Source organism: Camelus ferus, chromosome 22 (assembly GCF_009834535.1).
Source record: "Camelus ferus isolate YT-003-E chromosome 22, BCGSAC_Cfer_1.0, whole genome shotgun sequence".
Taxonomy (NCBI): Eukaryota; Metazoa; Chordata; class Mammalia; order Artiodactyla; family Camelidae; genus Camelus; species Camelus ferus.
In genome coordinates this window covers 9,584,446-9,612,206 of record NC_045717.1, presented here as the reverse complement: position 1 = coordinate 9,612,206, position 27,761 = coordinate 9,584,446, and the positions used below count along the sequence as shown (strand labels likewise).

At 45.2% G+C, this 27,761-nt stretch overlaps 1 protein-coding gene across 7 annotated transcripts in view; it reads left to right on the top strand.

The window, feature by feature from the left end:
• Nucleotides 1-27,761, top strand: part of TENM2 (teneurin transmembrane protein 2) — an 892,554-nt gene that overhangs the window by 745,544 nt on the left and 119,249 nt on the right. For 6 of the 7 annotated variants that reach the window (XM_032465127.1, XM_032465131.1, XM_032465130.1 and 3 more), the window contains 3 exons: nt 7,929-8,123; nt 14,178-14,378; nt 16,094-16,306. In XM_032465127.1, coding sequence (XP_032321018.1) covers nt 7,929-8,123; nt 14,178-14,378; nt 16,094-16,306 — 609 coding nt within the window. The remainder of the gene's footprint in view (nt 1-7,928; nt 8,124-14,177; nt 14,379-16,093; nt 16,307-27,761) is intronic. The other variant, XM_032465128.1, reaches the window with a different exon arrangement.

Genomic DNA, 27,761 nt, shown 5'->3' with positions numbered 1-27,761 from the left:
TGCATCGCAACAGGAATGAAAAGCTACCTCGGTCTGGACTTGAGCTGCAAAAAAAGCTTCCTGTGTACTCTGAAGAAATTTAAATATTCATTATGTAATTAATGCTGCTCAGTCTCACACATACACAAAACTTAAGACATTTTTTAAGAACAGCTTAAGCACTTATCGATTGAGAACTTTTATAACTCTCAAAATGGAGGCATCCCCATATCTCTACAGGTATTTTAAATGAATTGAATTAATCACAGGCTTAAAAGTCTCTTGCGATCTTCGTTAACTTCCCTGGGTTTAATTAAAACATCTGTGCCCTTTTAATTTATCGATTCATCCAACTCATATGTCATGTTTTTAACACACCCCAGCATGCTCTGCATCATTTTTAACCCGATTTCCACTTAACTAAAGCAATTAAATTCACCCCGGATTAATTAAAGCATCCGTACTTTCGCGCTTAAGTCAGCGTGTGCTTCTTTCCCCACATGGCTCCTGAATGTCAGAGATCTGACACACCTGATGAGTTTTTCGTCCTTCTGGAAATTCTTCCCTGAATCACTCTCTTGCTTATTAATGTACCGTTTGACAGAACAGAAATGAGGAAGTGGGTGCGCCTGAACTTTGGTCCTCTGAGCCGGGAACTCTGCCCCCCGACTGTCAGAAGCATCCTCTGCTTCCCTCTCTTCACGGGGGTCCTGCTGGACTTCCTCCCAACTAGAGTGACTCAGTGCTCCAGGCAGGGAGGTTGGCTGCTGTCGGGGTCAGAGGTGATGGTCGCGATCAGAACGGCTGGTGAGCTTTGCTTTTGTACTCGTAATTGCGTCTCAGTTCTGCTTTCCAACCTCCTCACTCTTCCTACAAAACCGGTCCTTTCTCGCCCTACTCATTTAACAGGGAGGGGAAACTGAGGCACCGATGTCAACAGGCTTCCCAGCTGGGTACAGTGAGCCGGGGAGCTCTTCAGCTAGGGAAACCTGGTCCCCCTAAAAGTGAGTTTGCATTTCTGCCCCCATCCACCGTGACAGCCATTTCCCCTCAGCCGTGGCAGCACGAGGGGTTATTGATCTTTTAGATGCTTTTTTTTTCAATCTGCTAAGTCAGGGATTACTTCTCATTTCTTTATCTATGCTTATTGCTAATGGAGCTGAGAATCGTTTTATATTTTTATTGGCAGTTTATGTTTATGTTGGTATGTCCTTTGTCCAGGTTTTCATTCGTTTGTGTTTTTTTTAATTGAAGTATAGTCAGTTACAATGTGTCCATTTCTGATGTACAGCATAGTGTCCCAGCCATGCATACACACACATACATTCGTTCTCATATTTTTTCTCATTAAAGGTTATTACAAGATATTGAATATAGTTCCCTGTGCTATACAGAAGAAATTTGTTTTTTATCTATTTTTATATATAGTGGCTAACATTTGCAAATCTCAAACTCCCCAGTTTATCCCTTCCCGCCCCCTTTCCCCTGGTAGCCATAAGATTGTTTACTATGTCTGTGAGTCTGTTTCTGTTTTGTAAATAGGTTCATTTGTGTCCTCCTTCTTTCTTTCTTTCTTTTTTTTTTTTTTTTGGATTCTACATATGAATGTTATCATATGGTATTTTTCTTTCTCCTTTTGACTAACTTCACTTAAAATGATGATCTCCAGGTCCATCCTTGTTGCTACAAATGGCAATATTTTATTCTTTTTTAAGGCTAAGTAGTATTCCATTGTATAAATATACCACAACTTCTTTATCCAGTCATCTGTCAATTCATTTGTCTCTATTTATTTGTAAGAGCTCTTTGTGTATTTCTGATACCAAGCTTTATTCTGTAAAATATGTTTAAAAATATTTTTCACCAGTGTTGCACATCCCTCAGTTTTTGTTTAGGGCATTCTTTGTCACCTAGAAGATTTACATTTAAGCAATCAAATATGATCTTTCTTCTTTTCCTTCTTGGTTTCTGGAATTTTGTCTCTCTCACATATCTACCTCTTAAGAAACTAAAATTAGTCCTCAGTACTTTTTCAAACACTTTTGTAGATTTTCATCTATTTGGATCTTTAACCTATGTCAGATTTATTCCTGAGCATCATGTGCAGTAGAGGTCAGACTTTGTTGTCTACCAAGTAGATTGCCAATTGCAGGGATCTGACAGGAAGCGAAGCTCATCTTCCCTGACTTCTGCTCAGCACCTAGTCCAGTCCACAGTCTCAACAGACACTGGGACACGAGCTTTGGTTTCAAAGACACTGAATTTTGTTTGCTTCACCTCCGTGATGCAAATATTAGATCCTCACTTGCTTCGGGAAAATCGAGGCATCTTTATTTCTCCATCCCTTTTTCCTACCACTTGACCCAGCTCTTAGCACATACTAGGTTAGTCCTAAGTGTTTATTGACTACCTGGGATGGGAGGCAACCAATTGTTAGTAATATTTTGACAGTCTACCTGGAGTACTAGATTCAGGTGTTCTCAAGGCTCTTTTCCAGAGCGATTTCAATCAGACTTCCCATCATTTTTTTTTAAAGACACGTTATTTGAAATTCCCTCTGCACATCTAGCCCAGCCCACAAGTGACTTGTCAAGATGCAGGCGTCTTCCCTCTGTCTGTCTGTCTGTCTGTCTGGACCTCTTCAGCCATCTCTGCCTTGTCTCCCAGTGGTCTCTGTGCTACAAGCTCCAAGTAGACAGGACTTGTTGTACTCAAAACAGCAGACACGGTGGCTTGTCCTGTCACTTCCCACTGAGTAAAGAACACTGGTAATTCATTTCATCCCTCAGAGACAACTTTGAGGGGAGGAAAAACAAGCTTCAGCTCGATCATTAAAATGAGCTTTACAACAAATCCAAAGTGTGTCATTCTTTTGTCGTCAGCATGTTAACTTGCCAGTCATCAGTGGCAGTGGTAATTTATTTTTCTTCCGTGCAAATCTTAGAACTTCCATTTACTAGATTTAGTAAAACAGGAATAGTCACTTTGTACAAACATTCTGATTAATTTTAAATAGAAGCTTGAATGTACAATGAATGCTCTGCTCCTGTCAAGCCTTGGGAAGAGGAGAGAGGAAAAGATTGGGACATAAAACTTCCCACGTGTGATTCTATAACCCCCTCCCACCCACAACCAGAGAAGACCAGAGAGAGAAGAAGATGGTATCTTTCTATTAGTGTTATTTGATACTCTTCTGTGGTGGTGGCGGTGGTGGTGTGTGTGCATTTTTTATTTTATTAACTCTTGAAATCAGTTTGGAGATTCGGTTTGGAATTTCACAAGGGAACAGCTATTAATTACAAACCTGGTGTCAGCTCCTGTTATGAGTCCTGGCACATGGCATCACATGTAATGTTCCCATCAACTGTGAGGGACTGTTTTTTGACCGGGAGAGTGGGTCTCAGAGAAGTACAGTTATCTTGTCAAAATCCCACAGCTGGGAAGTGATGGATTTGAACCTACGTCTTTCTGGCATCAAAAGCCTTGTCCTTTGCACTTCTGTTCCATACTACTTCCCAGTAGGTGGAGTCAGAATTGATTTTCCCATAAACTGCCATAAAAAAAAATCATGGAGACTTAGTGATAATAAAAGTCTGTTATTAATGCAGGGGGGTCCCCCTTTTAGATGAGGATCAGGCTGAGACTTACATACTGGGATGCTCTGGGTTGAGTTATATCTGAGAATGAGTCAGTTTCCCTGAGGGAAGGAGTTCTTCATGCAGGTCAGCCCACCGACCACTGGAGGGCGCCCATCTGGCCGTTGCACTCCACCCCATGGCAGATGAGTTACTAGAGAGCTTCACTCTTCTTTAACCTGCCTTCTGCCTTTTTTTTTTTTTTTTCTAATGCGACATCAGCCCAGCCCATTGGCTGCCCTGCTTTCCAGAGAACATCCCAGTGTTTTGCATTTTTTAACCACACTCCCGGGGAGCATGCAGCAAACATATTGAAAGAAGGCTGCATTTAGAATGTGGAGAACTCTCTGACCTGACTCTTTTCCATTTTTTTTCCCCTGAGTAATTGAAGTAGGTCACTTTTTAAATTTGATTTCCCAGACACCTGGGATTTTAAATAAAATCCATTCTTACCTCCTAGACAATCCAATTTTTTTTTTTAACCACTTGGCGTTTAGGCAGAAGAGAAACAGTTTCAATATGAATAAAGAAAATAATCCTTACTGCATTTTATCAATAAAGACAATAATTGTTTGCTCCTACTTTCTGCCGTCTTCCACCTTTTGGACGGAAGGAAGGTTTGATGCGAGCCCCTTGGTGGTGATTTGTTGTAACTGCCATCCATGACAGGGTCACTATGTAACCCTCAGGTCAGACAGAAACAGCCTTTGGAAGCTCACCTCGCTAGATATGGGTAGCCACGCTTCTCACTGTTTCCCCGTTTCACTGTGCAAGGATGGTGGTGGGGTAAGAACTGACACTGATTCTAGTCTTCCCACCAGGAGATCTCTTCAGTGTTACCTGGATCACAAGTGGCAAGTTTTCTCTTGATCACCAACTCCACCTGCTCCCAGGCTCCAGCATTGAAGGTTTTCAGGCTCCTTCTAGGCTCAGGAGGACAAGATGCTGTGATCCACCCCTGCGGAGGTTCAGGAAGGGAGAACAGCCGCTCATGAACCACTCGTTTGCCATCCCTGACCTAGAGCTTAGCATGAGTCTCATGAGGCACTGACATGGAACGAATTTACTTTGTCCTCAGAACCCCCTCAATACTTTGAGAAAGCCCATCATTTCTCAGACTCGTTCATATTTTTTTATGTTTTTCAAGGTGGTGGGGGTTGGGTTTTTTTTAAATACATTTTTACTGAAGTATAGTTAGTTTACAGCATTGTGTCAATCTCAGGTGTGCAACACAATACTTCAGTCATATAGGAACATACATTTATTCGTTTTCATATTCTTTTTAACCATAAGTTGCTACAAGATATTGAATACAGTTCCCTGTGCTCTACAGTATAAACTTGTCATTTATCTATTTTATGTATAGTAGTCAATATCTCCAAATCTCGAACTCCCAGTTTATCCTTTCTCACTCCCCTTTCCCTGCGGATAACCATAAGTTTGTTTTCTATGTCTGTGAGTCTGTTTCTGTTTTGTAAATAAGTTTGTTTGTCTTTTTTTTTTTTTAGATTCTACATATAAGTGATATCATATGGTATTTTTTTTTCTCTTTCTGGCTTACTTCACTTAGAATGACATTCTCCAGGCCCATCCATGTTGCTGTAAATGGCATTATTTTATTCTTTTTTATGGCTGAGTAGTATTCCACTGCGTAAATATACCACAGCTTCTTTATCCAGTCACCTGTCAGTGGACATTTAGGTTGTTTCCATGTCTTGGCTATTGTAAATAGTGCTGCTGTGAACATTGGCGTGCATGTATCTTGTTGAATTAAGGTTCCCTCTGAATATATGCCCAGGAATGGGATTGTTGGATTATATTTGCACAGTCTCTAATTTGAATCTCGAGCACTCTGGGTTCCAATCTCTTTCCTCAAGTCTCTTGAAAATAGAAGGCATGCTTCCTACTTTTAGAGACAGTTCGTCTAAATTTAACATGTAGCTTTGATGTTCTCACCTTGGAACTCATTCTTCTTCTCTGGTAGACTCAGCAGGGTAAGAATTCTACTGGAAATGCTGTGTGCTCCGAGTCATTTTTACAACTATTCTATTATAAAGCACTTTGAGGAATAGCCCCTCAGTCACATGTCAACTGTTGAGATGTTTTTGTTTCAGGTCAGTTTACAATTATGGTCAATTACGATCAGCAAGCACTGCCCCAGAAAAAGGCTTTGTATGTGCAACATGAGGTCCACTCTCGAATTGTTCTTTCCCTATCTTTCAAAAATGACCATTTTATGTTTGCTCACACCCCTACTACCACTTGGGAATCCTGGAATTTCAGGAACATAACAGAAACATTTACCCAATCGAGCCGACATTGATAAATGCAACACTGGAAGGAAATCAACAGTGATAACCATTGTTAGTTTACTGTATCTTTGGGAAATTAGACACTCACAGGAGAAGAATTAATTACTATACAAACTAAATAAAACATGACAACAAAAGGGGATGGATGAGGGGGAGGGTTTAGCTCAAGTGGCAGAGCTCATGCTTAGCATACATGAGGTCCTAGGTTCAATCCCCAGTGCCTCCTCTAAGAATAAATCAATGAATAAACCTAAATACCTCCCCCCACAACAAAAAAGGTGGGGGAGGGAGGGATAAGGTGGATGGAATCATTACTAGAGAGTGAGCTGACTAGACATGTAATCACTTCATGAGATGGGGAGACCATTCTGGTGTATGCCTGTGTGCCTAGAGAATTCTTGGAGCCTGTGTATTCCAAACGCAGGTAAACCAGGAATCTCTGAAACACCTCTGTGGGGCATTTCTGACGGTCTCTGGATGCCAGTTCCATAACCTGCAGCTGTATCCTCATTTTAGGCTCATGCTGGAAGCCTGGTTGGAAATGTAGGTTTTTCACAAACGGATCCCAAAGTGAAAAGTCCAAAGCCTGAAGGTGACCACACAGCATAGTGATTCAATTATACATAAATATTTTTTTTTCATTATAGGTTATTACAAGCTCTTGAATATAGTTCCCTGTGCTGAAGAGTCAGGACCTTGTTGTTTATCTGTTTTGTATATAGTGTTTTGTATCTGCTAATCCCAAACGACTAATTTATACTCCCCGCCATTTGGTAACCTTAGATTTGTTTTCTATGTCTGTGAGTCTGTTTTGTAAATAAGTTCATTTGTGTCATTTTTTAGATTCCACACATAAGTGATATCATATGATATTTGTCTTTAACTAACTTCACTAGTATGATAATCTCTAGGTTCATCCATGTTGCTGCAAATGACATTATTTCATTCTTTTTTATGACAGAGTAGTATTCCACTATATAAATATACTGCAGCTTCTTTATCCAGTCATCTGTGGATGGACGTTTAGGTTGCTTCCACATCTTGGCTATTGTAAATAGTGCTGCTATGAACATTGGGGTGTAGGTATTTTTTTCAAATTGGAGTTTTCTCCAAGTTGGATGCCCAGAAGCGGGATCGCTGGATCATATGGTAACTCTCATACTGTTTTCCATAATGGCTGCACCAAACTGCATTCCCACCAGCGGTGTAGGAGGGCTCCCTTTTCTCCACACTCTCTCCAGCATTTATTGTTTGTGGACTTTTGAATGATGGCCATTCTGACTGGTGTGAGGTGATACCTCGTTGTAGTTTTGATTTGCATTTCTCTGGTAATTAGCAACACTGAGCATCTTTCCATGTGCCTGTTGTAGGCCAGGCAGATTTTATCCTTACACTTCATCACACGTTAGTTACACTTATCTCTTCAAGGTCTACATGAGGAAACTGAGGTGTAGAGAGATTAGCGTCTCAACTGTGGCCCATCCCTTTCTTCTTAAAGGGGATAAACTTATTAGGAATAGGAGCCGACTCGCCTGAGGGTACAGTATTCAGCAAAATGGATTCTGATCCCCGTTACCAGCAACAGCGACAACACTGCGTTCAGGTAGCTTCGTTACGGCCACAGCAACCTGGGTTGCAGTGGGGCTCCCTGACCTGAGAGCGTTGTGGCTTTGGCAAAGTAACTTCACCAACCTGAGCCTCACCTGTAAAGTGGGCTCACGATTCGAGGTGATTCGAGCCTCTACCTCGTAGGGTGATCATGACAATCAAGCCTCCTATGCCGCGCCCAGCATGTGATAAGCATTCAGCGGGTGGTGACTGCCGTTGTTAGTGGCATTTCCATTGTCGTGGTTATGGCTTCTTTGGGGACGGCTCTGCACCTCCATGGCCGAAGTCCCCAGCCTGGAACCCTGCCGGCAAAGCTGAGCTGCCCGGCGGGCTCTGCCCCCCCTTGGCCTGGCGCGGCCCCCGTGACCGCGTGCCCTGTCTCTGTTCTCCGCAGCCGCCTGCCCCGTCCTGTGCAGCGGGAACGGCCAGTACTCCAAGGGGACGTGCCAGTGCTACAGCGGCTGGAAAGGCGCCGAGTGCGACGTGCCCTTGAACCAGTGCATCGATCCTTCCTGCGGGGGCCACGGCTCCTGCATTGATGGGAACTGCGTCTGCTCTGCTGGCTACAAGGGCGAGCACTGTGAGGAAGGTGAGCGCTGCCAGGCGGGCTGGGCGGGGTGGGGGCGGGGGCACCTGCAGGCCTGGCCCTTGGCTACTCCCCCTTTTTGCAAAGGAAGAGTCAACATTTTGCGCTTCAGATCCCTCAGCTTTGATGGATTTCAGAAGTTGTAGAGCACACAAGGCTTGCCAGTGGTTCTGGAAGGCGGGTTTTGTGTCCCCCTTCTTTATGTTAATTGTTTCTCTCTTTGTCCTTTGTTTTCCTGTCTTCTTCCCTCTGTTTTTCCTCCCCCACTTCCTGCTCCTTCTTGTCCTTTTTCTTCCTTCCCCTTCCCCCCTGCCTTCCTCTTTTCTTCTGCTTAATTTCAAGTCCTCTGAATTGGGAATTCCGCTATCCAGAAACCAGAAACAAGAATCCTGAATACCCGTCCCTTCCCCGAAGCTCTTTTTAAAAAGCTGTTCCTGCTAATCTCAGACCCATATATGTCTGTGTAAATATTTCAGCCAAAATTAATATCAATAGAAGGCAGTCAGGCTTGAGAGACTGTCAGTTCCCATGTCACTTGGCGATACCATTCAGGCAAGTTATCCCAGTTACCTACAATCACACAGAATGAGCGCGGGTGTGCAGCCAGAGGGCTGGGATTGGATGAGTCCGGAAGAGCTCCCTCGAGCTTGCCTTGAGGTGGCCTCCAGCACACGTGGGGGGAAATCAAGGGATGTAACCAACTGAGTCCAGTCTGACGAAACATGATGGGAGGTCGGGCTTGGTGACAGGAGAGGGAGGAAGACAGGGAAAGAGCCCCTCTCTGGGCATGTTCAGGAGCCAGCTCTAACTAGTCTTAGTTATTCTGGTTAGTGCTTTCAGAAGTTATTTGGTACCAAGCTGTTGGGACTTCTAAAGCAATGGAATTCAGCCAAGCTGCCTGGCAGCCTTCCCCTCTGTATTTGCCCGACCAGAATATGGTCTGTCTTTGCTCATCTATTGCTTCTCCCCCTTATAAAGAATCAACTCAAGTTGGTTGGAAGGTAAAAACCTAATTCCTCATGAGACAGGAGGGAATGGGGCAGGGCACAACCACTGAAGGAAGGACACAGCAACTGAGGTCAGGACAAACTGGTTAGAACCAAGATGGCGGAAGACTCGACCTCCAGGAGACCTTGAGCCCCATGGCGCACCCACAGGTGCCATGACGGTTCCTAGGCTGACCTTGAAGGCTAAAAAGTGGGGCCCAATTCCTGGAAATCCCCACCCCTCCCCCAAAATAGTTGGAATAATCCTCCTACTCGTTAGCATATGAAATTACCCAGCCCATGAAAACTAACACCCCCACACCTCATGGTGGCACTCTCTCTTGCCTTCTGAGACCACCTACACTCTGCCTATGGGGTACCTCCCTGAATAAACTGACTTTCCCTTTACTGTGCTTTGCTCTTGAATTCTTCCCTGTGCAAGGCAAGAGCCTACTCTCTTTAACACTCTCAGCCTGCCGCTCTAGTCTTTGAATCGGCTCAGTCTTTGCCTTCCTGCTGAGCAACTCTCCTCTAAGTCCATCACCCAGTGAAATGTCCCCCTGCAGCTCAGACAGCTCTCCCACACCCCCCAACCCCCACCTTGTTCCCAAAGGGAAAAGAAGTGTCAACTCACCCAGCAAACTCAGGAAGGAGGTGAAGCCTGTTACCCACCCCGTGTGAGACAGCTGGAGATGACCGCCCAGTGTCCCCCCAGGAAAGACCCAGTGGGATGCCAGATGCGCATCTTCATTCTCAGCTTCTCACTGCCAGGCTGATAAGAATGGACCTCAGGGGCTGTGAGGTTCTCAGATGCAAGTGGATCTGTTCCCCCATCCCATCAGCATCTGGATCTCCAGGATTCTGTGCAAAATAACCAGCCATGACAGCCTCACCACGAAGTGGTGGCAGTGGCTTATCCTTAGATACACATACAGATGCTTCCGTTGCTAAATTTCACCTTTCATAGTTTTTAGAACTATGGCTGCAGTCAGCTTCCATATGACATTATTCTTCTAAGATTTCCCAGTACATCAGTGGTGGTGCCCTGAATGGGGCCCAGGAATCTGACCCCCAGATCATCACTTGCTCAGCTCTCTATTTTTCCCTCTATTGCAGAAGGTAGCCTCCCTCTGTCTGCATCATAAAACCAAATTGGGAGTTTGGATAGAGGAAGTACTGATTTAATAACCCTGCTTGAAAGGTTAAAAGTTCTTAAAGATAAATGAATTGCAGGAGGCAAAGCTGCATTCGCTGAAAACATGGGGGAGGCCAATAATACGACAAGAAAGGTTAAAGCGACCTTTTACATACATCACTGGGCAAGAGGAAAGTGAGAGAACGTGACGTTGCCCGTCTGGGTTTTTTTTTTTTTTTCCTGTCCGCTAAAGATCGTGCGTTATCTGTTATCTGTAGGAGTGGAATTTCTCAACTTTCTTACTCTCCCGACTGGTCTTATGTAAATGTTCAGAATGAATTAACCAGCCAGCAAAACAAGGAACATGGATCATTATAACAGGATGAAATCTCCTCTATTGGTTTCTGCTCCCCAAAAAAGAATGAACCAAGATGATTCATATGCTGTTTTCAAAATAGGAAATGGAGCCAGAAAGCCCGGATCAGCGCTTTTTCTTCCATTTAGCTTTTTTATTTCTGGTATTCATCATAGTCATAGCGTTCAAACAATTTACCTGAAGTGGCCCTGGCAACGAAATCAATAGTTGGCCATCCTCCCCCGTTTTTTTTTTTTGCTGCATAAACATTGCCGTACTATTAACAAATTTGCACAAGAAAATGAAAAGGCGGATTTGTGAGGTTGCACTCCGTGATGTCTGGGGGAGTCGGAAGGTGACGAGACAGAAATTGACATATTAGTTTAAGTCTGCCGTGTTTTCATGTCAGTTTCATGGTTGAGTCATTTTTCAATGACATTTAACTTCATAAATGTAATTCATGGTTCTTCAGGGGTTTATAGTACATATTGTTTGTAAAACTCCTTGACCTCCTTTTTTATCCTGAGGGATGAAAATTGCATTCACTACCCTCTTTTGTCAAATCTACAGAGGGCCCGGGACTAAATGAGTTCTAATGATTTCGGCTGCCAGGGGGGCTGGTGTTGTAAGGCACCTGGTACTTAGCTGGTAAAGGCCACTGCCCCCCTTTTAAGTATAACACTGTTTCTATTTATAAAGCTTGGTAAAATGCCCGCGTCCCTCCTGCCTGCTGAAGGCTCTAAGGACGTGGCCACAAGATCATCTTAGGAAACTGGAACCAAATTTAAAATTCATAGTGAAGCTACTCCCCTTGAAGTCTGAATTTAGTGATTCCATCAGCTCCTGTAATTATACAGCACGAAGGGCGTATTTACTGGTTTCACTGACCAGAGAAAGGGTTATCTCATATTTCTAGACACAATAAATGGTTCTTTTTATGATATTCCCTTCTTGGGCTAATAAATCTCAGTGGATTTTTCTCCTTCCTTCATACTATAATTCAGGATAGAGAAGAGAAAGCTAATTCATCTGGAAGAAAAGTGTCATTTGCTTTTTCTTTTTTTCTTTTTCTTTTTTTGGTATATTTTTATTTCATCCTTTTAAGAAAAAGATTACAATATATATGTTTTTTTAATTTTTTGAAAGCTCCTAGCTGTTGGCACTTCACCAAACATTTTAAGTGGCTAATTATAGACGGAGAGTGATTTTTGAGGCATTTTGAGCACACAAGGCATTTTTGTGTCTATTTTAATTTTGCTACGTTCAAAATGGGGACAGAATTAAAAAAAAAAAAAAAAACAGAGGTTTGGAATCTTCTTTTAGGAGAAGAATATGGACAAAATTGATTCTGAATGAATGAGTCCGTGTTTTGCAGACTCCAAATTGCAGGGCACTCTTCCCGAAAGCAAAACGTCGTTAGCACCCTTTTCTCTTTCTTCACACTGGAAATTGATCTCATCAAAGACAAATGCTTCTAGCAAAGGCTGCCATTCACCCTTGCAGCAATCGCGTATTGAGCACCTACTGTATTCCCTTGATTGTGCGAGGCATGAGACATTAAAGGCATTGCCCAGCCTCTTAGTGAACATCTTCCATGTGCTTGAACTTTTCAGTTCTTTTACATCCGGATGTGCTCCCCTTCTCCTGAAGGGAACAAATTTTGAAAGATCAGAAAGGGTTCACAGTCCCCAAGACAACGAATTCAACATTAAAGTGATTGAGCAAGTAACATGACTATGAACATCTCCAGCTAATTACAAATCACTGAAATGTACCTTTCTGAGAGAGTATTTCCTATTTAAAAAAAAAAAAAAATATTGGCAGCTTTTGTTTCCCCATGGCTCAAATGGTTTTAAATTGGTTTCTACAAATAATACCTTCCTGAGAAGATCCGAATGGGATCCTGAGAAACACCTCTTAACAAGAAAATCCTTATTTTTGCCTCAAGACAAGGATGTTCTCTGGGAACTTCATGGAATGTTGTGATTTCCGTTAAAGCCAGATTCCTCAAGTCTGATGTCCCCCAGAATGGAATCGTCGTGGCATGGATAACCTAAATCATGTCATATTTGGAGCCAATGTACCATCAGTTTTAAAGCACACCATTATTTTGTATACTGTAAGGCAGAAAAAGAAAACGTTGCACTCCAAACACTGGAACCCCCAAGGGGCTGCCGTCTCAGTGTCGTGGTGAACTATTTAGAGGACAAAAAATCTTGTTTCAGTCTTGGCGTTGGCAAAAGAAGAAAGAAAACAAAATCTCTTCTGAGAATTTGAAGCAGGAGATAGCACATTCATACGAGGGACTGAATCACGCTACAAGCATGGTCCAAGAAAGCTCAAGATGAGGTTTGGCTGTGCTGTGATGGCAGAAGTAAAGGCTTTAATCTAGGCCAGCAGACCTGATTTCCCTAGAGGTAAATGTATGTCTTAGTCAAATAGGGTGATAAGACCTTCCTGTTCCTCTGAACCACAAAGCAACATCTGAGCCCTAGGCAAGACCCCCATTTGCCATTCAAACCCCCTGGTGTGCAGTGCCCTCTACTCCAAATGCCACGGCATCGTTTTCTAGGAATACGGAAGGAAGCTGTTCTTCCTCTAAAAAGCCCTGTTTATCTCCCCTTAGGTTGGCTGGCTGTCCAAGGTTTGGGGTCACATTCTCAAACAAATAGTCTTGTCCTCGAGGACCCGCCTTTGCCGCTCACTGCTCTCCTCACTTTGAGTTGATTCTGGAATAATAATCTTCAAGTTACTACTGGATGTAAATCCACTCTGGTTGCTAAGATGGCCGAGCGGTCAGACCATGAAACTGGCAAGAACAACAGTGATCAGAATCTGACCGTTAATTCGTCTGATTGACTGTCTGGGGGAAGCTCAGTGCCACAGCCAGAGACTCACACGTCCAGTCCACCCATGATTCTGTGTAGGAGGGTGACCCTTTTTGGATCGTTTCCACACCCAGCTTCACCACATCTGTCCTGCACATTGACTCACATCTTCCGGTAGATTATACGCTCAAAGGATGAAAACTGATTTTAGACTTAGCCTATGTGAAACTTCCTTAGGACAGTGACTCCTATATGAGTTTCATTGGTTTTCTTTTTAATCTTTTGTTACCTTCTGAAGTCAAGTATGAGTGAAGTTAGAATGAGCCTCTCTACTTTTGTCTCCAGGAGTGAGGGGTGACCGGGTTTGGTTATACATGGAAAGACATCACCAGCATTCACATTCCAGCCCCAGAAGCCTTGATATGGTCCAGTTAAGGTACTAGCGTTGTTAAGTACAGGGTTCCCAAGGTTGGATGACACATCTCTGTATTTGATTCCTCCTAATTCTGCTTGAGAAATCCCCTCTTTTCTCTGCCATTCTCTTGAAGCATGAGATTTGGTGTTTTGACAAATAAAAAGTCTTTAATTCTTTACGGGAATTCTTCAAGGTGCCGTGTAAGAATTACCTGGGCTGCTCCATTGTCTTGCAAGCGGATAGGAACTGGTGGACCACTGGTCCGTTCCGCTCTAAACTGGTGTCTCATGGTCCATGTCCCATGAGTAAACGATGCGTCTCCTCTTTGTTTTTTTCAGTTGATTGCTTGGATCCTACCTGCTCCAGCCATGGGGTCTGTGTGAACGGAGAATGCCTTTGCAGCCCTGGCTGGGGTGGTCTCAACTGTGAGCTGGCGAGGGTCCAGTGCCCGGACCAGTGCAGCGGGCATGGCACTTACCTCCCTGACACAGGCCTCTGCAGCTGCGACCCCAACTGGATGGGTCCCGACTGCTCCGTCGGTAAGCCAGGAGGGCGTCCCCTCGCTTTCCCCGACACTCATGCCCCGTGTTCTGCCATGAGCCCTGACAGATGGAAATCTACTCTTGATAGTTGGGACGGAGGGGCTTGGTCAGTTGCCTCGTGCCTCTTACTGTCTTCTCAGTCGTGAAGTCTGCGATCCTTGAGAAACAAACAGCGAAAAAACACTTCGTAGGTTCTCGTGCCTCATTGGTTCCATCACCGCAAATGGATGAGAGGCCCGGGAGGGATGTTTCCATTTGCATTATCGGTATCTTGTGTACACTCCCCAAAGGTACCAGAAAACAAAATGGAACAATTCAGTCCCTGGCAAACTGAATGGAACGTCCTATAAAACAGAATAGAGGCTCCCTCGGGGTGCTGGGTGAACATGTTATGAAGGCTCTGTAATACTCCAGTGACAGGGAAGGAATGAAGTTGTGCTGTTCACTTGATTTTCCTAAAATTAAGAGTATGTGTCTTACCTCCCGAGTGACCTTAACATGGGACGGTTCAGCAGTTCAAAACAGTCCCCACCTTCCCGAGAATGGTTCCGTTCACGCTGACAAGTGCCTAGCCAAGCAAGCCACCATCATTCTGCCCCCTTCCTCTGGGTAGGGAGACAGCTGTCAGATTGCCATGGCAATCAGGAAGGGAATCTCTGTGAAGCTTGGCTACAATGGGAAAGAAATGAATATTTCGTTCCAGAAAGAAAAAAAAAAAAAGAATCAGTTAAAATGGACTATTTGGGGTGTCTTCTCAGCCCACTCGCCTCTGGCTTCACCTCTGATGTTGGTGGTCCCAGCCGAGCTCAGCAGAGGAGTGGGGGAGGAGGGAGCCCTAGATCCAAAGCCCAGCTGTGCTACCGACATGCTGTGTGACTTTGAGTGAGTCACTGACCCTCCTGGTCTGACTTCCCCTCCCCCGGCGTGATGAGCCACGCCCCCCTCAGCAGTCTGTTGTAAGGATGAGTGTCTGGCACGTGCTTGTCCTCGAGTGAGAGGTCTGGAACGCCAGAGAGTGCATATCTGTCTGTCTGTCTCCTCCCCAACCACAAAAGACTTTGAGCTCCTTTGAGAAAGAGGCTGTGTAACGCAGCACAATTACAGTGGTCATCATTGCCACCAGGGCGCCGATCTGGGCGACGGCTGGGTCTGCGGTCACTGTGAGGAGGGAGCCGCTGGGTCCCTAACTGGCCACTGGTCAGTTCAGGCACTCGACAGGGAAAGACATCCCAAGCCGGCTAGGGAGACAGGATCCACAGGGGTCGTTTCAGGTGGGCACCTCCTGGGTAGCTTTGCCAAACTGCATGGCCACTGTCTGACCTTCCCTTGGGATGGCCTCGGTCCCTAGAACAGTGGTTCTCACACTGTAGAGTGCATCGGGAGCACCTGGAAGACTTGTTAAAACAAATTTCTGAGCCCCACTCCCCAAGCCTCTAACTCAAGAGGACCAAGCAACGTATAAGAAGTTGCATTTCTAAGTAGTTCCCAGGGGATGGTGACAGCCGGTCCAGGGACCCCACCGTGAGAACACTGCTCTAGAAAATACATTGCAATGAACGGTTACCCAGCCAGGGAGAGACCAGCCGCCCAAGACGACACACCTTCCGGGCCTCAGGCCTGCTCCAGGGACCCGGGCCATGTGTGTGGTCTGGCCTCCAGCGGAGGGTTTGGCCAGCTGTGGTGTTGAGCCGTAATCATTGTTTTTCTTCCAGAAGTGTGCTCAGTAGACTGTGGCACTCACGGCGTCTGCATCGGGGGAGCCTGCCGCTGTGAAGAGGGCTGGACAGGCGCAGCTTGCGACCAGCGCGCGTGCCACCCCCGCTGCATTGAGCACGGGACCTGTAAAGATGGCAAATGTGAATGCCGAGAGGGCTGGAATGGTGAACACTGCACCATTGGTAGGCAAACGGCAGGCACCGAAACAGGCACATATTGCTTTATTTTCATAAATCGTAGCTCTATAGTGATGGTCGTGCATTGCAACCGGCTGTTCCTTCAGGGACACGAGTGCTCTCTGACATTCCTGCTGCCTCTCCAAATCTTCAAGGGTGTAGGGAAAAGAAAAGCCAGGTCCTGACTGGAACGGGCTTTCCCTTCTTTCCAGAATTCCAGATTGGGAGGACAGGGGTGGGGTCAGATAAGAAAACCCATCCAAATTACTGATCTTGGGGAAGGAGAAATGCACACGCATGGGAAATTGTCAGGGCCTGGAGGTTTCAAGCACCCCAGAGGACTGTGATCTGCAAGTCCCCCCCCCCTTTTAGAATACTCTCCCAGCTGGCTAGATCACTGGGTTCACTCATTGGCAATAATTGAACCCACTTCTTTTAGACCAGGTTGGATGCAGGCAGGACTTCCAGGTTTCCTGGGTAACCAGGTACCACTGGAACAGGTTTGAGCATCTTCTTATTGCCCCAAGACAAGGCTTCGTCCTTGGGCTCCTGACCCTCCCCATCACCACCACCATCATTAAATGTCACCTCCTCTGGTCCCATTTCATTCCCACTCAGCCACCTCTCTATGTAAGCTTCTTGACCGAGAATATTTTTTAAAAGTCCTTTTATTTGAGAAGAAATAATAGTTCTCAAGTTTCTTCAGTTTAGTTTTTGTTTGTTTTTTGTTATTTTTTTGTGGTTTGGGGTAGGACAATATTGGACTGAATGGACCCAATTATCCCTTTAATTGAGGAGATGGGAGCCATTGCCCTCTGGTTTTCCACATCTCTTGGACGGTTGGGATTTTAGCGTTATTTTTGCTTTGCACTTGTTATTTGATTAACTCAGGTCTAGGGATGATGTCATGCCAAGTTGGCTGAATCCACCGGCTTGCATGGAAACTCTCAGAGACGCCTCCAACCAAGCTACTGATTTGGCCCCTCAAAGTTACCTTTGGTTCCGCCACCTGGAGTGAGAGACGGGGTCGGGAGCTTCTCCAGGGCTGACTCATGAGTTCGGACTCAGTTTCCCATGCTGTTCATTTGGGTGGTCAAGCAGAGCCAAAGCGCACTCTGCCTTAGATTTCCCCCACTTCTGTCTAATTGGGCATCCGAGGGGCAGCGTGCCTACCCAGGCCACGACCGTAGCACCGGGACCCTGCCGGGACAGTCTGTTGGCAGTGAATTGTTTCTGCGATCTCTCGATGATGCTTCAGATCCCGCTCCCCGCTGCGGCTGCTTTCATCTTCAGTTCCCTGCAGAGTCTGGGGGTTAATTCAGAAGACCTTCCAGGGAGGGGTGTGCTCAGCCAGGACAGTTTAAAATCCTTACCAATAGCTCCCACTCTTCAGGGGTGTTCTTCCTGATATATTTTTGCATGCCCAGTGTGATTTAAATACTCTCCCCAACCCTCATACTTCCACTGCCCCCAGCCTCCCTCCCAAAAAAGAGCTCTTGCCAGCCAATAACCTTAAGGGGAAAACCCCACCTTCTCTCATTTCGCACAGCCCAGCCTCACCCCACCCCCACCTTTGCTCTTCCCTTCCCACGTCTGCCGAGGGTTTAGTGTCCGCAGCGACGCCCTCTGGCTCTCTCCTGTACGGCTTCGCTTTACTCTGGGAATAGCAGCCCCGATGGATTAGAGCAGAGACTGGAAAACTGGGGGTGGGGGGCCATATCTGGCCTGCTACCTGCTTTCCTGTGACTTACAAGCTAAGGATGGTTATAACAATTTTTAAGAGTTGAGGAAAGAAAAAAAAACAAAGAAAAATATTTCCTGACCCATGACAATTATGTGAAATTCCAGTTTCAGTGTCCATCAAACCAAGCGCTAGTCGAGGGTGACCATACCTGTCTGTTGAGGTATCATCAGCTTTCACGCTGCATCTTGGCGTTGAGTGATTGCAACATGGCCCACAAATCCATTTGTTGTCTGGTACAAAAACTGCCAGACGACAACCCCTGAGCTGGAGAGTTGTGCAAGTCTTGATGGAGAGAGAGGAGAAAAGAGAAGAGGGTCAGTCAACATTCACTTTAGGGGAAGGACATCAGTTGTGACGTGAAGACTGTCAGGGACCAAGAGAAATGGAGAGGCGCAGACATCACTTAGAGTCAGGGGAGAGAAAACAGCTGTTGCTGTCGAGCGGGAGTGTCTCTGGGCACTTTGAAAATGCAGTGGGAGGGTGGCAACTTTAGTCTCAGCAGAAGGTGGCAAGGATGTGGCCAGCAGGAGGACACAGGAGATGAGTCTGTCTAGCTAGCCTTTGCGGTGAGATGAATTCAAGAAAGCTGTTTCTGCTACCTGGAGTGTCTGATTCAAATTCCACACCCCATGAATTCCTGAGAGGCAGAGGACGTGCAGATGGGCATGCCACGTGAAACGCCCTGGCAGAGCTAGTGACGTTCCAGGAACGTGTTGTTCAGGACTATGATCTGTCATGCCTTCATCGGCTCGCACTATGTAAGTTATAAACATCTTTATCACCAAAGACTTTTTTTCTGGCGAGAAATTAGGGCTCTGTGGTTTTATTGGTAGGATTGGTGCCATCTCCTCCTCGCTCTGTTCACTGCGCTTTGCTCAAAAAAAAAAAAGCCAAGCCTGCCTTGGTTGGTGAGATTTGCTGTTCAAAACCTAGAGGTGTTTATACACGCATAATTGCTCCTTTTGCTTTTCAACCTCTGCCCCCAGAGCTGTTTCATGGAGTTTTAGTCTTTTATTTTGAGCAGATACTCCTGTCAATTCCTTTTAAGTCAGTGCCACGATTTACAAGCCCAGAATCAGTCGTCCTCCTCAGGGATGCTGACAGAAAGGAGAGAAAGGCTCTTCCTTCGCTCCTTCTCCAGCAGAGCCTCAAATGCTGTATTTTGAAAATAGAAAATACATGAGAATGAAATGGCACATAGTCTGCCAAAAAAAAAAAAAAGGCACTGGGAGATTTGGGGGTGAGGCAAAGCAGTGGGTGCTTGGGGTTGGGGTACTTGGGTCGTCTGTGACCTGTTTTCAAAAGGTCATGGTGAGGCGGTTTTCTTAGGGTCATTGCAAATAGGCAGCTGCACTTGTGTATCGCATTTATTTTACTGAAGGAAGCAGGAAGAGGTGGGGCGGGGTGGGTGGGGGGTGGTACAGGAAGGGGTGAGGAGAATAAAAGCACAGACTTCCAAAACCTAATCAGGATTCACCAGGATCCATCCATGTCTGGTCAAATGCACTTCTGGAATTTTTCAACCAGATACCTTTACATTTGGAAATTTAGCGCATATTGGTAAAGATTTAAATATAAGGCATAACATTTCAATATTAACTGGTAGAGCTAACTTACCAATAGACTGGATTCTACCCGGCAATGATCTGACTACATCTTTGTAAAAAGTTAAATACAAAGTATGGCTAAAACCTGCAGAATTGCATAGCTGAGAAATACACATTGAATCCAGATCACCCGCAATTCGTGCGTACCTTTGAACTATATTAGCATGATTTGAATAGGCTGCAGTTTACTTTTATGAATAAATCAGAAGGCACATTGTGTGGTCAGAATAGGTTTATTCTTTTAAACGTAATCCTAAAATGGGCGGTTGTTCCTGTCTCCCACCACCACGCCCACCATCCCTTCTTAATACTGGGGATTTAACTTCCGAAGGCCATTCAAAGGCTGTTAACACCAGGGCATAAAGGAACCATAGAATAGGTCAGAAATCACCACTAAGTATAGTCAACTCAGATAAGCTTCTCTTAAAAAGAAATAGAGTAAATGTTAACATGTTTTGCAAGCAGAAGGGTTGGGCAAAATACAGGGAGAGACCAATGTTCTTCTTGCCGGAGATTATGAGGGAAGCAAAACGCTAACTGAGGATTGTTGCTATTATGTCTTGAATATCAGCTGTCTAGACACCCACTCCAAATAATACAAACTAACACACACGCAGAATAAATCCACCAACACTAGGCTCCGAGTCTAGGTGAACCGTCTGAGATCTGGGTAGTGAGCAGTGTCTACAATGGTTATTCCAACCCGTTTATTCTGTCTGTGTGGTCTTGACCTCCAGCTGCATTTCAGAATCACGAGGGTTCAATTCCCAGGACCGTGTGGGGCTGAGAAGCCTGCCCCCGTGCCACAAGTCAGAACAGTTTTCCTTTCCTTCCGCCGCACTGGGGCCCTTCTATTTTTCCTCTTTAATTGGTTGGGGAAAGAACTAGGTTCTTGTGATGTTAATAAGGAAAATGAATCTTTACCCAAGGTAAAAGCAGCCATGCAACAGTCTGATGGGCTGATTAAGTGATTGTCGCCAGGAGGAGACAGGGTCACGGTCCAAGCGGGAGAGAGCTTCAGAGCTACAGGGAACAAGCTGGGAAGAAAGCGACTGTCAAAATTAACCAACTTCAGGCTGAGTCCAGCTGCTTCTGCATCTCATTCCAGTTTTATTCTAAGTTACGGGAACTTTTTTTCCTTGTAGCTATTATCCTGCAACATGTGAGCTTCCGTGACTCTACAATGAGATACCAGGTTGAGATAAAATTAGCCACTGTGGACCATCCTTACCACCAGGTCTGTGGGAAACAGCTAATTCTCTGATTGGTTCATTAACCTATTTCTCCGGGAACTCTTATTGGAACCTATCCGGGGATCTCCAACTGTTTTGAAGTGAACACCTGGAGTCATGGCCCTTCACTGTTTAGGGTGGTGGACAGGCTTTTAGCAGAATGCAAAAGATGTTCCACTGCTGCCTTCCCCCCCGCACATTGGCCAAAATGTGAGCCTTTTCACTGAAGATCAGGAATGGCCACATGCCCAGAAGTTCTCTGTGAGTCTGGGTCAGGCGGGTCTGCCCAGGTGTCCCACCCAAACTCAGAACGAGGACCTGGGGGTAGAAGTTAGAGGAACACATTTTCAGCTCACTGCAAAAAGTGAAATAAGATGAAAGGGAAAAAAAAAAACAAAAAACCTGCCTTACACGTAGTGAGATTCTCGTTGCTAGAAGTGTTTACCTTCTTGGCCTCGATGTTTTAGAGCGGCTTTTCGGGGGGGAAGGTAGACCAGACAGACCCAAAGCTCGCCCTGACTTCATGGCTCAACCATCCTGTAGTCTAAATGGAATTTTTTTTTTTTTTTTTTGGTATTGCTTCCTGTGTGATTTAGTAAAATGTGCCCATCAGAAAAGGGGTTCCCATCAAAAAAGGAAAGAGGGGAAGGAGTCTTGGTGTTTTTCTTCTGTGGGGACACAGTGAGTTGGAACATTCCTTGTTCTGTCCCCTTCGTGACGTACTAGCGTGTGGCCCACAGGGATGAGCCAGACCCAACAAGCGGATAACTTGATACGAGGTGGTACAGACTTCGCAAGAGCGAAGAACTAAGAACAGTTTGGAACTCTTGGAACAGAAACCCGTGGGTGAGAGTGAGCGGGAGGAAGATTCCAGATTCAAAGGAAGACATCAAAGAGTAAGAGCTGTTGAAAAAAAAAATGGGATGCACTCCCTTAGTGCGTATAGTGAGGAGCTGGTCGCTTGAGCTTTAACAGAATCCACGTTTCCTCCGCGTCTGTGATTGCCGGAGTCCACAGTATGCACTCACGACTTTACATTAAAGGGAAGCGGGGCGCAGAGAGGGCCCTAGAGAGATGGATTCCGTTAGATATGCGTGGCGGGCGTTTTCTTGTCACTTGCTGTCTGATTCATTGTGGCGTCATGAAGAATAAATTGACGGAGGACGGGGAGATGTGTGTTCTAGGCTTGACGCTGCCACAAACATTCCGGGTGTCCTTGAGAAGTCGCCCCACCTTCCTGGCCTTGGTTTCTTCCCCTGGCTGCCAATGAGGGGGTTGGATCGCATAATTGCTTTTTAGGGTGTGATCCACAGACAGGAGATGCTTCTTCTTGGTGTGCAAATACATTTTATTGAATAGTTTACATAGGGCTTTTAAAAAGAAATATTAGGAAAAGCCCTAACTAGCTCGTCAAACTCCTGACCATGCCAGTATCATTGCTTAGGGACGTGGCAGGAGCAGGTAGGGATATCAGGCTTGAGTACATTTGAAGAGAAATATTAAGTAAATAACAGTGAAGATATTGCAAATATCACAAATGCAATATGTCACTGACTGAATTTAGAACACACTTGGATGAGATGGTCTCTGAGGACCTGTCTATCTCCAGAAATTTATTACTTTTAATGCAAAATCATATGCGTCAAATGGAATGGTCCACTCCAGCACAATCCAACCTTCCTCTCTTCTGTAAGGTCAGGGAGGGTCTCTGGGTGCTTTTTCCTGTCATCTCCACTTCACATTAAAGGGGTGATACAGCCAAGTGTTGGTTTAGCTGATGATACGTTGTTGAATTGTTGTGGTCGGTGGTGATTTTGTTAGTTAATCTGTCTGATTGCTCATCTCAGCTCCAATTTAGGTCTGGTTTACCTGGAGAATCCTTCTGGGCCTTGAGAAACTTCCTTACATAGCCTGTATGATCAGGCTCGACTCTATCCATTATATTTATGTTTCTTCATTAAAAAAAAAAAGAGAGAGATAGTGTTAGATTCGGGAAGATGGGAGCATGATGCTGAAGTGCTGAAAGCACACTGTTTTGTGTCCGTCTACCTGAGATCAAATCCTAGCTGATTTCCTAACCTCTTTGTGCTTCAGTTTCTTTACCTGTAAAATGAGAACACTAAATATGGCCTACGTCATTGGGTTATAAGTAAAGCAGTGGGCTCAGTGCCTCTTACAAAGTTAGAGCCCAATAAATGTGAGCTAACGTCACCATCCTCATCCCCCATCCTCATCATCGTTGTCTGGTACCCATGTGAAACAGAGGGCAATGGACGGTTGTCTAAACCAACTCCTCTTTAAGGCATTTCTGCTACCTCCAGTCTCCCTCTCACACATCTGCCTCCAATCCATCAAGCAGTTAACAGCATGTCAAAAATAACACCTACCCCACTATCCATCTCCCAAACAGAGGTTTGCTCTGTAATTTGCTGGCATGTGGTGCTAACAGAGAAACTTCCTCTCTTACCTGGCATTGAGTCTGCTTGTTTTACCAAACGGCCCAAATGTACGTGGAAGTAGACATCTGGAAATGTTAATACAGCCTGATTGTGAAATTGGGGTTTACTACTGTGAACCAAAGTTTTGCAAACTAGACCTTTCAGACATACCCTGGGGGAGCCAAGAGATCTATGAGAATATATTTTTAATTCTGGGGATTTTTTTTTTAATAAGGACAGTTCAAAACAAAAGAAAAAAAAAAAACTTTTCCTTTGAAGTATTATGGAATTCTGTTATTGTTGAATAGAATAAGACTTTAGTTCTTTTAAGCCAGTGTTTCTCCAAATAGGGACCACAGACATGTTCTTGAGGCCTTTGGTAGGAATCTGTACTTTAGGGAAGGAATCTGGCATTTCTCACGTTTGAGGATGCTGCCAGGTCAGTGTCTCTTAGAACACCTCATCCTGGTCTCACTTTTTCTTACTCCTTCTCATTCCTTATGACTCTGGTTTCCAAGGGTCTATCTGCCTGGCTCTGTGCATCAGAGAATAATAACCCAGGAGGCTCGACTTTGACTCATTTGAGCAGCACACATGCCTTTTGAAGAATCAAGACTCTCACTGGTTGTCTGTCCCTATTCAGCCCAATAAACTTCACGACTGCCCGCCTTCCTTCCGTGCTGCATTTGCTTGACTCCTTGGAGCGTGACCCATGGGTAACAGCTGGGGACTCTTTGCAATTCCCCGGCTCATCTCCTGGGTTATCAGGAGTCATACAGGGGATCCCAGATGTTCACCTAAGAAACAGATTTTGCATTTTCTCCCCAGTTGCCTGCCTAATGGGGTTCCATCTTATACCAACCCACGTCTTTCATAGCACTCTATTTCACAGGCTCTTTTTTAAGTGCTTGCCTTTATTACCTTTGGAAATAGGATACCATCATTCTGAAAACCTGCCAGTCAAAGTCGGGGATTATTGCTCTCCTCCGTCCTTTCCATCTTGCATTTCTGTGTATCGTGATCATCAGACCCGCAGAGGCTGTCTGACCATTGACCATGTCTGAGCTTTTCCCTTCATGAGTAATAAAGAAAGAAACCTCATGAAACAGCAGCGAGGAGAAAGTTAAGTCTGTCATCATAAACATTCTCAGGGTAATTAGAATGGATTAAATTATAAGAGAAAATGCATTTACTTAATCTTTCCTCTAATTAAAAAAATATCTCTAGTTTTAAGGAAAGTGTTTGTTTTTAAGAACATATTTTCATTGTGATCAATCAGGGGGAGGCCTGCTTGGTCCTCAAAGATAGGGCACAATGTCTGCAAAGAAATTAAAAGCTACCAGCCAGTGTTTCTTTGATGATTAAGATCCTAAGGGAGCCTGCTCAGCTTCTGCCATAGCTTTCACCATGGAATTCGCCACAAATGAGCTGATTCCATGGTCGTGGCGGCATCACCCCCTTTCTGCACCTAGATGGTTGAAGATGTGGTTGGCTCCTCTTGGTCAGCAAGTGTCAAGTGGAAAAATTAATTCAGCAGACGTGTATATACTTTTCCAGGTGAGCTGGGGTAACAGTCAAAATGAAACTGGCAGTTGACATGAGACGTGTCAGTTAGAACCGGGTCACGGTCTAACCCTTCCTGAGTTCTGCTCCAAGCCTGACAGAACCCACATTGCCCCGAGCCCTACAAGTCTGTCTCACCAGAAAGGAATCATTCACATCCTTCCTCCAACTTCCTGGCTCATCCCAACTGCAAAGCCCACTCCCCACTCTCGCCCCAAACATTTCTAGAAGTTTCCAAGGGTGTCACCCAGGCTCCTCTTTAGCGCATTCAGATTCTTCAAACTTTGTCCCCTCCGTGAGGCCTGCTGCCTGCAAAATTCAGTCAAGGGGAGTCCTCAGGACTTCCCCTCCTGCCGGGGTTCATGCCATGGCTACGCCAGTCTCCACACAGAAGAAGAGATTGCACCCTGGGGAGCTTTATCAGCTGGTAACGTGTTCCTTTGAGGAAACAGCCCTTCATTCTTCGCCTACAACCCTTCTCCCTCACCTCAAGGTTTTGTCCCCAGGCTGGGCTGTAGAACAGACCACAGGATCCTTGCCATTTCCTCACCTCCCCTCATGCTCATACACCTTCTGTAGACCCAGGCTCTGAATCCCAGTGTAGCCTTGGGACCCCAGCATCTACACAGCTGGTTCTTTAAGGTTAAGCTCATTGAGATTAAGGGTTGCTTCCATTTTCAGCTCAACTGCGAGGAAAAGAGCCTCTGTGGCCTCCCACCTTCATAATAATTGTGTCCCAGGAGGGATGGAGAGGGAGCTGCTTCTGTATCCCCTAGACTCCAGGTTTCCAGAAGTTTCTGCCATGGCTCTTGGAGGTCACTCTAATCATGCAAGATACCCAGCACCATGTGGCCCAAATCACAAAAACCACAGCCTGCCAGACCCCAGAGAGAGGAAGGGTTAACCAACGTTCTAGAGACAGAAAGCGCCACAAAACTGCTGTCCAGGAGGAATTAAAATTGCTGGGAATCCCAGGCCATGACTTGCAAGTTTAGCCACAGGGGCACCTGGTCAAACTAGCAATGACGCTGGTTGGAGCTTGGCCCCGAAGGGTCATCTGTCTAAAGCTGTAGGCAGAGTGATGGGCTCTGGTAAGTGTGAATTCAATTTCTTTATTTTTAAAAATTATGCTTTAACTTCAAGAGGGATTGCCAGACTGCCCTGTCTGGTTGTCTAGAAATAGTGTCAGCGGGATAGACGCCCCCAAAGATTGTAAAATAACCACCTCACAAACACAGAGGAGACAATTTGTACCTGATTTGATTCCAACACATTAACAAGCTGTTGGTCACTGGTCACACTGCTGCCTCCAAAGCTCTCTAATGACACAAAACTCAAAGTGGTGGCTTGGCTTTGCAGAGAGCATCCTGGCGATAGACAGTGAGATTGTTTCTCCACGGTAGGTGTATGTGAGCCCAGGAAGGCCGAGTGTCATTGATGAGAACACAAACAGGGAGAGAGAGACTGAAGACAACAGAAGTGGTGAGAGAAACTAGCTGTTGCCTATTCATCCAGGGAGTGTGGGCAAGGTGAGGTCGGTCCCTGAAGCATGTTGCTATCAACCTCTCACCATCCTTTGAATATGAACTGATTTAACTGTTTCTTTCCATTTCATGGGGCCAAGAAAGATCTGGATCCTTTCACTTCCAGACCTGCTCTCTGGGGGTCCGATACAGGAAATGTTATCATATCATTGAAAAGCCTCGCGCCCGAAAACAGCCTACCCAGAATTAAACAGCTTGAAACACATAATACACATCAACACCCTCACCAGACTCACAGTAGCTCCCACGTTCTGTCGATAGAATGTAACGTCTTTCCTCTTTGCTGTTAACGCGCATCGGCTGTGCTTTGCTGTTGTAGTTACCGTGCATTCGCAGGGTGGGGCTGGTGTAAGGAAATACGCAGAAAAAGGATTGAATGCATGAATCAGACAAGCCTGACTTCAAATCCAGCCTCCATCCGTTGCAAGCTGGGTGTGACCTTTGGAAATCTCTGTATCTCCAGTGAGCCTCAGTTTTTCCCATCTGTAAATGGGGAGTAATGATACCCTTGTCCTACTGCTGTGAGGGCTGCGCTTATACATGAGGCACTTAACACAGTGCTTGATATTCCATGAATGTTTGTTTAAAAGTCACAGACACCACATCTTTGTGGCTTTCCTGTAGTTTCCACACCATGTCTTCACGGAATGAGCAGCTGAGGAAGCAGTAAGGTGGTCTACAACTATGCATGGAAAGGAGCCCCCAGAATTTAGGGCAGTAAACCTCATGTGTTAACCCAGGTGTCTGGGCCCGTCTTCTTATTTCACTCTTACAGGGACACCTGAATTCTGATCCTTTAAACAAACTTTTGGTTACCAAAGGGAAAAGGGGGAGGGAGGAATAAATTAGGAGTTTGGGGTTAGCAGATACAAACTACTATATATAAAGGAGATAAACAACAAGGTCCTAATGTATATATGACACAGGGAACGCCATTCAATATCTTGTAATAACCTATAATGAAAATGAATATATATATTATTATAGATATTTATATCTATATATAAGTATATAGATATATAATTGAATCACTGTGTTGTACACCAGAAACTAACACAACATTGTAAATCAACTAAACTTCAATTGAAAAAAAAAAAAAAAAAAGAAGGGAGAACCCAGGGACCACATGTAAAAAGCAAGGAGGGAGTTAGAAAAGGCCCAGTGAGGACCTGGCTGCCAGCTGCAGGAACGCGGGTGCTAGACATGGAAACAGGAGAGCCACGTGTGTATCACCGCGGGCCACGCCTGGGGTCCACACTTCCTCTCTCTGGATCCAGCTGAGCAATGGCAACCACATTCATTCATTCATTCCTCATGAAACATTTATGGAGCACCTGCTGCATGCTGACAGCCTCAGGAG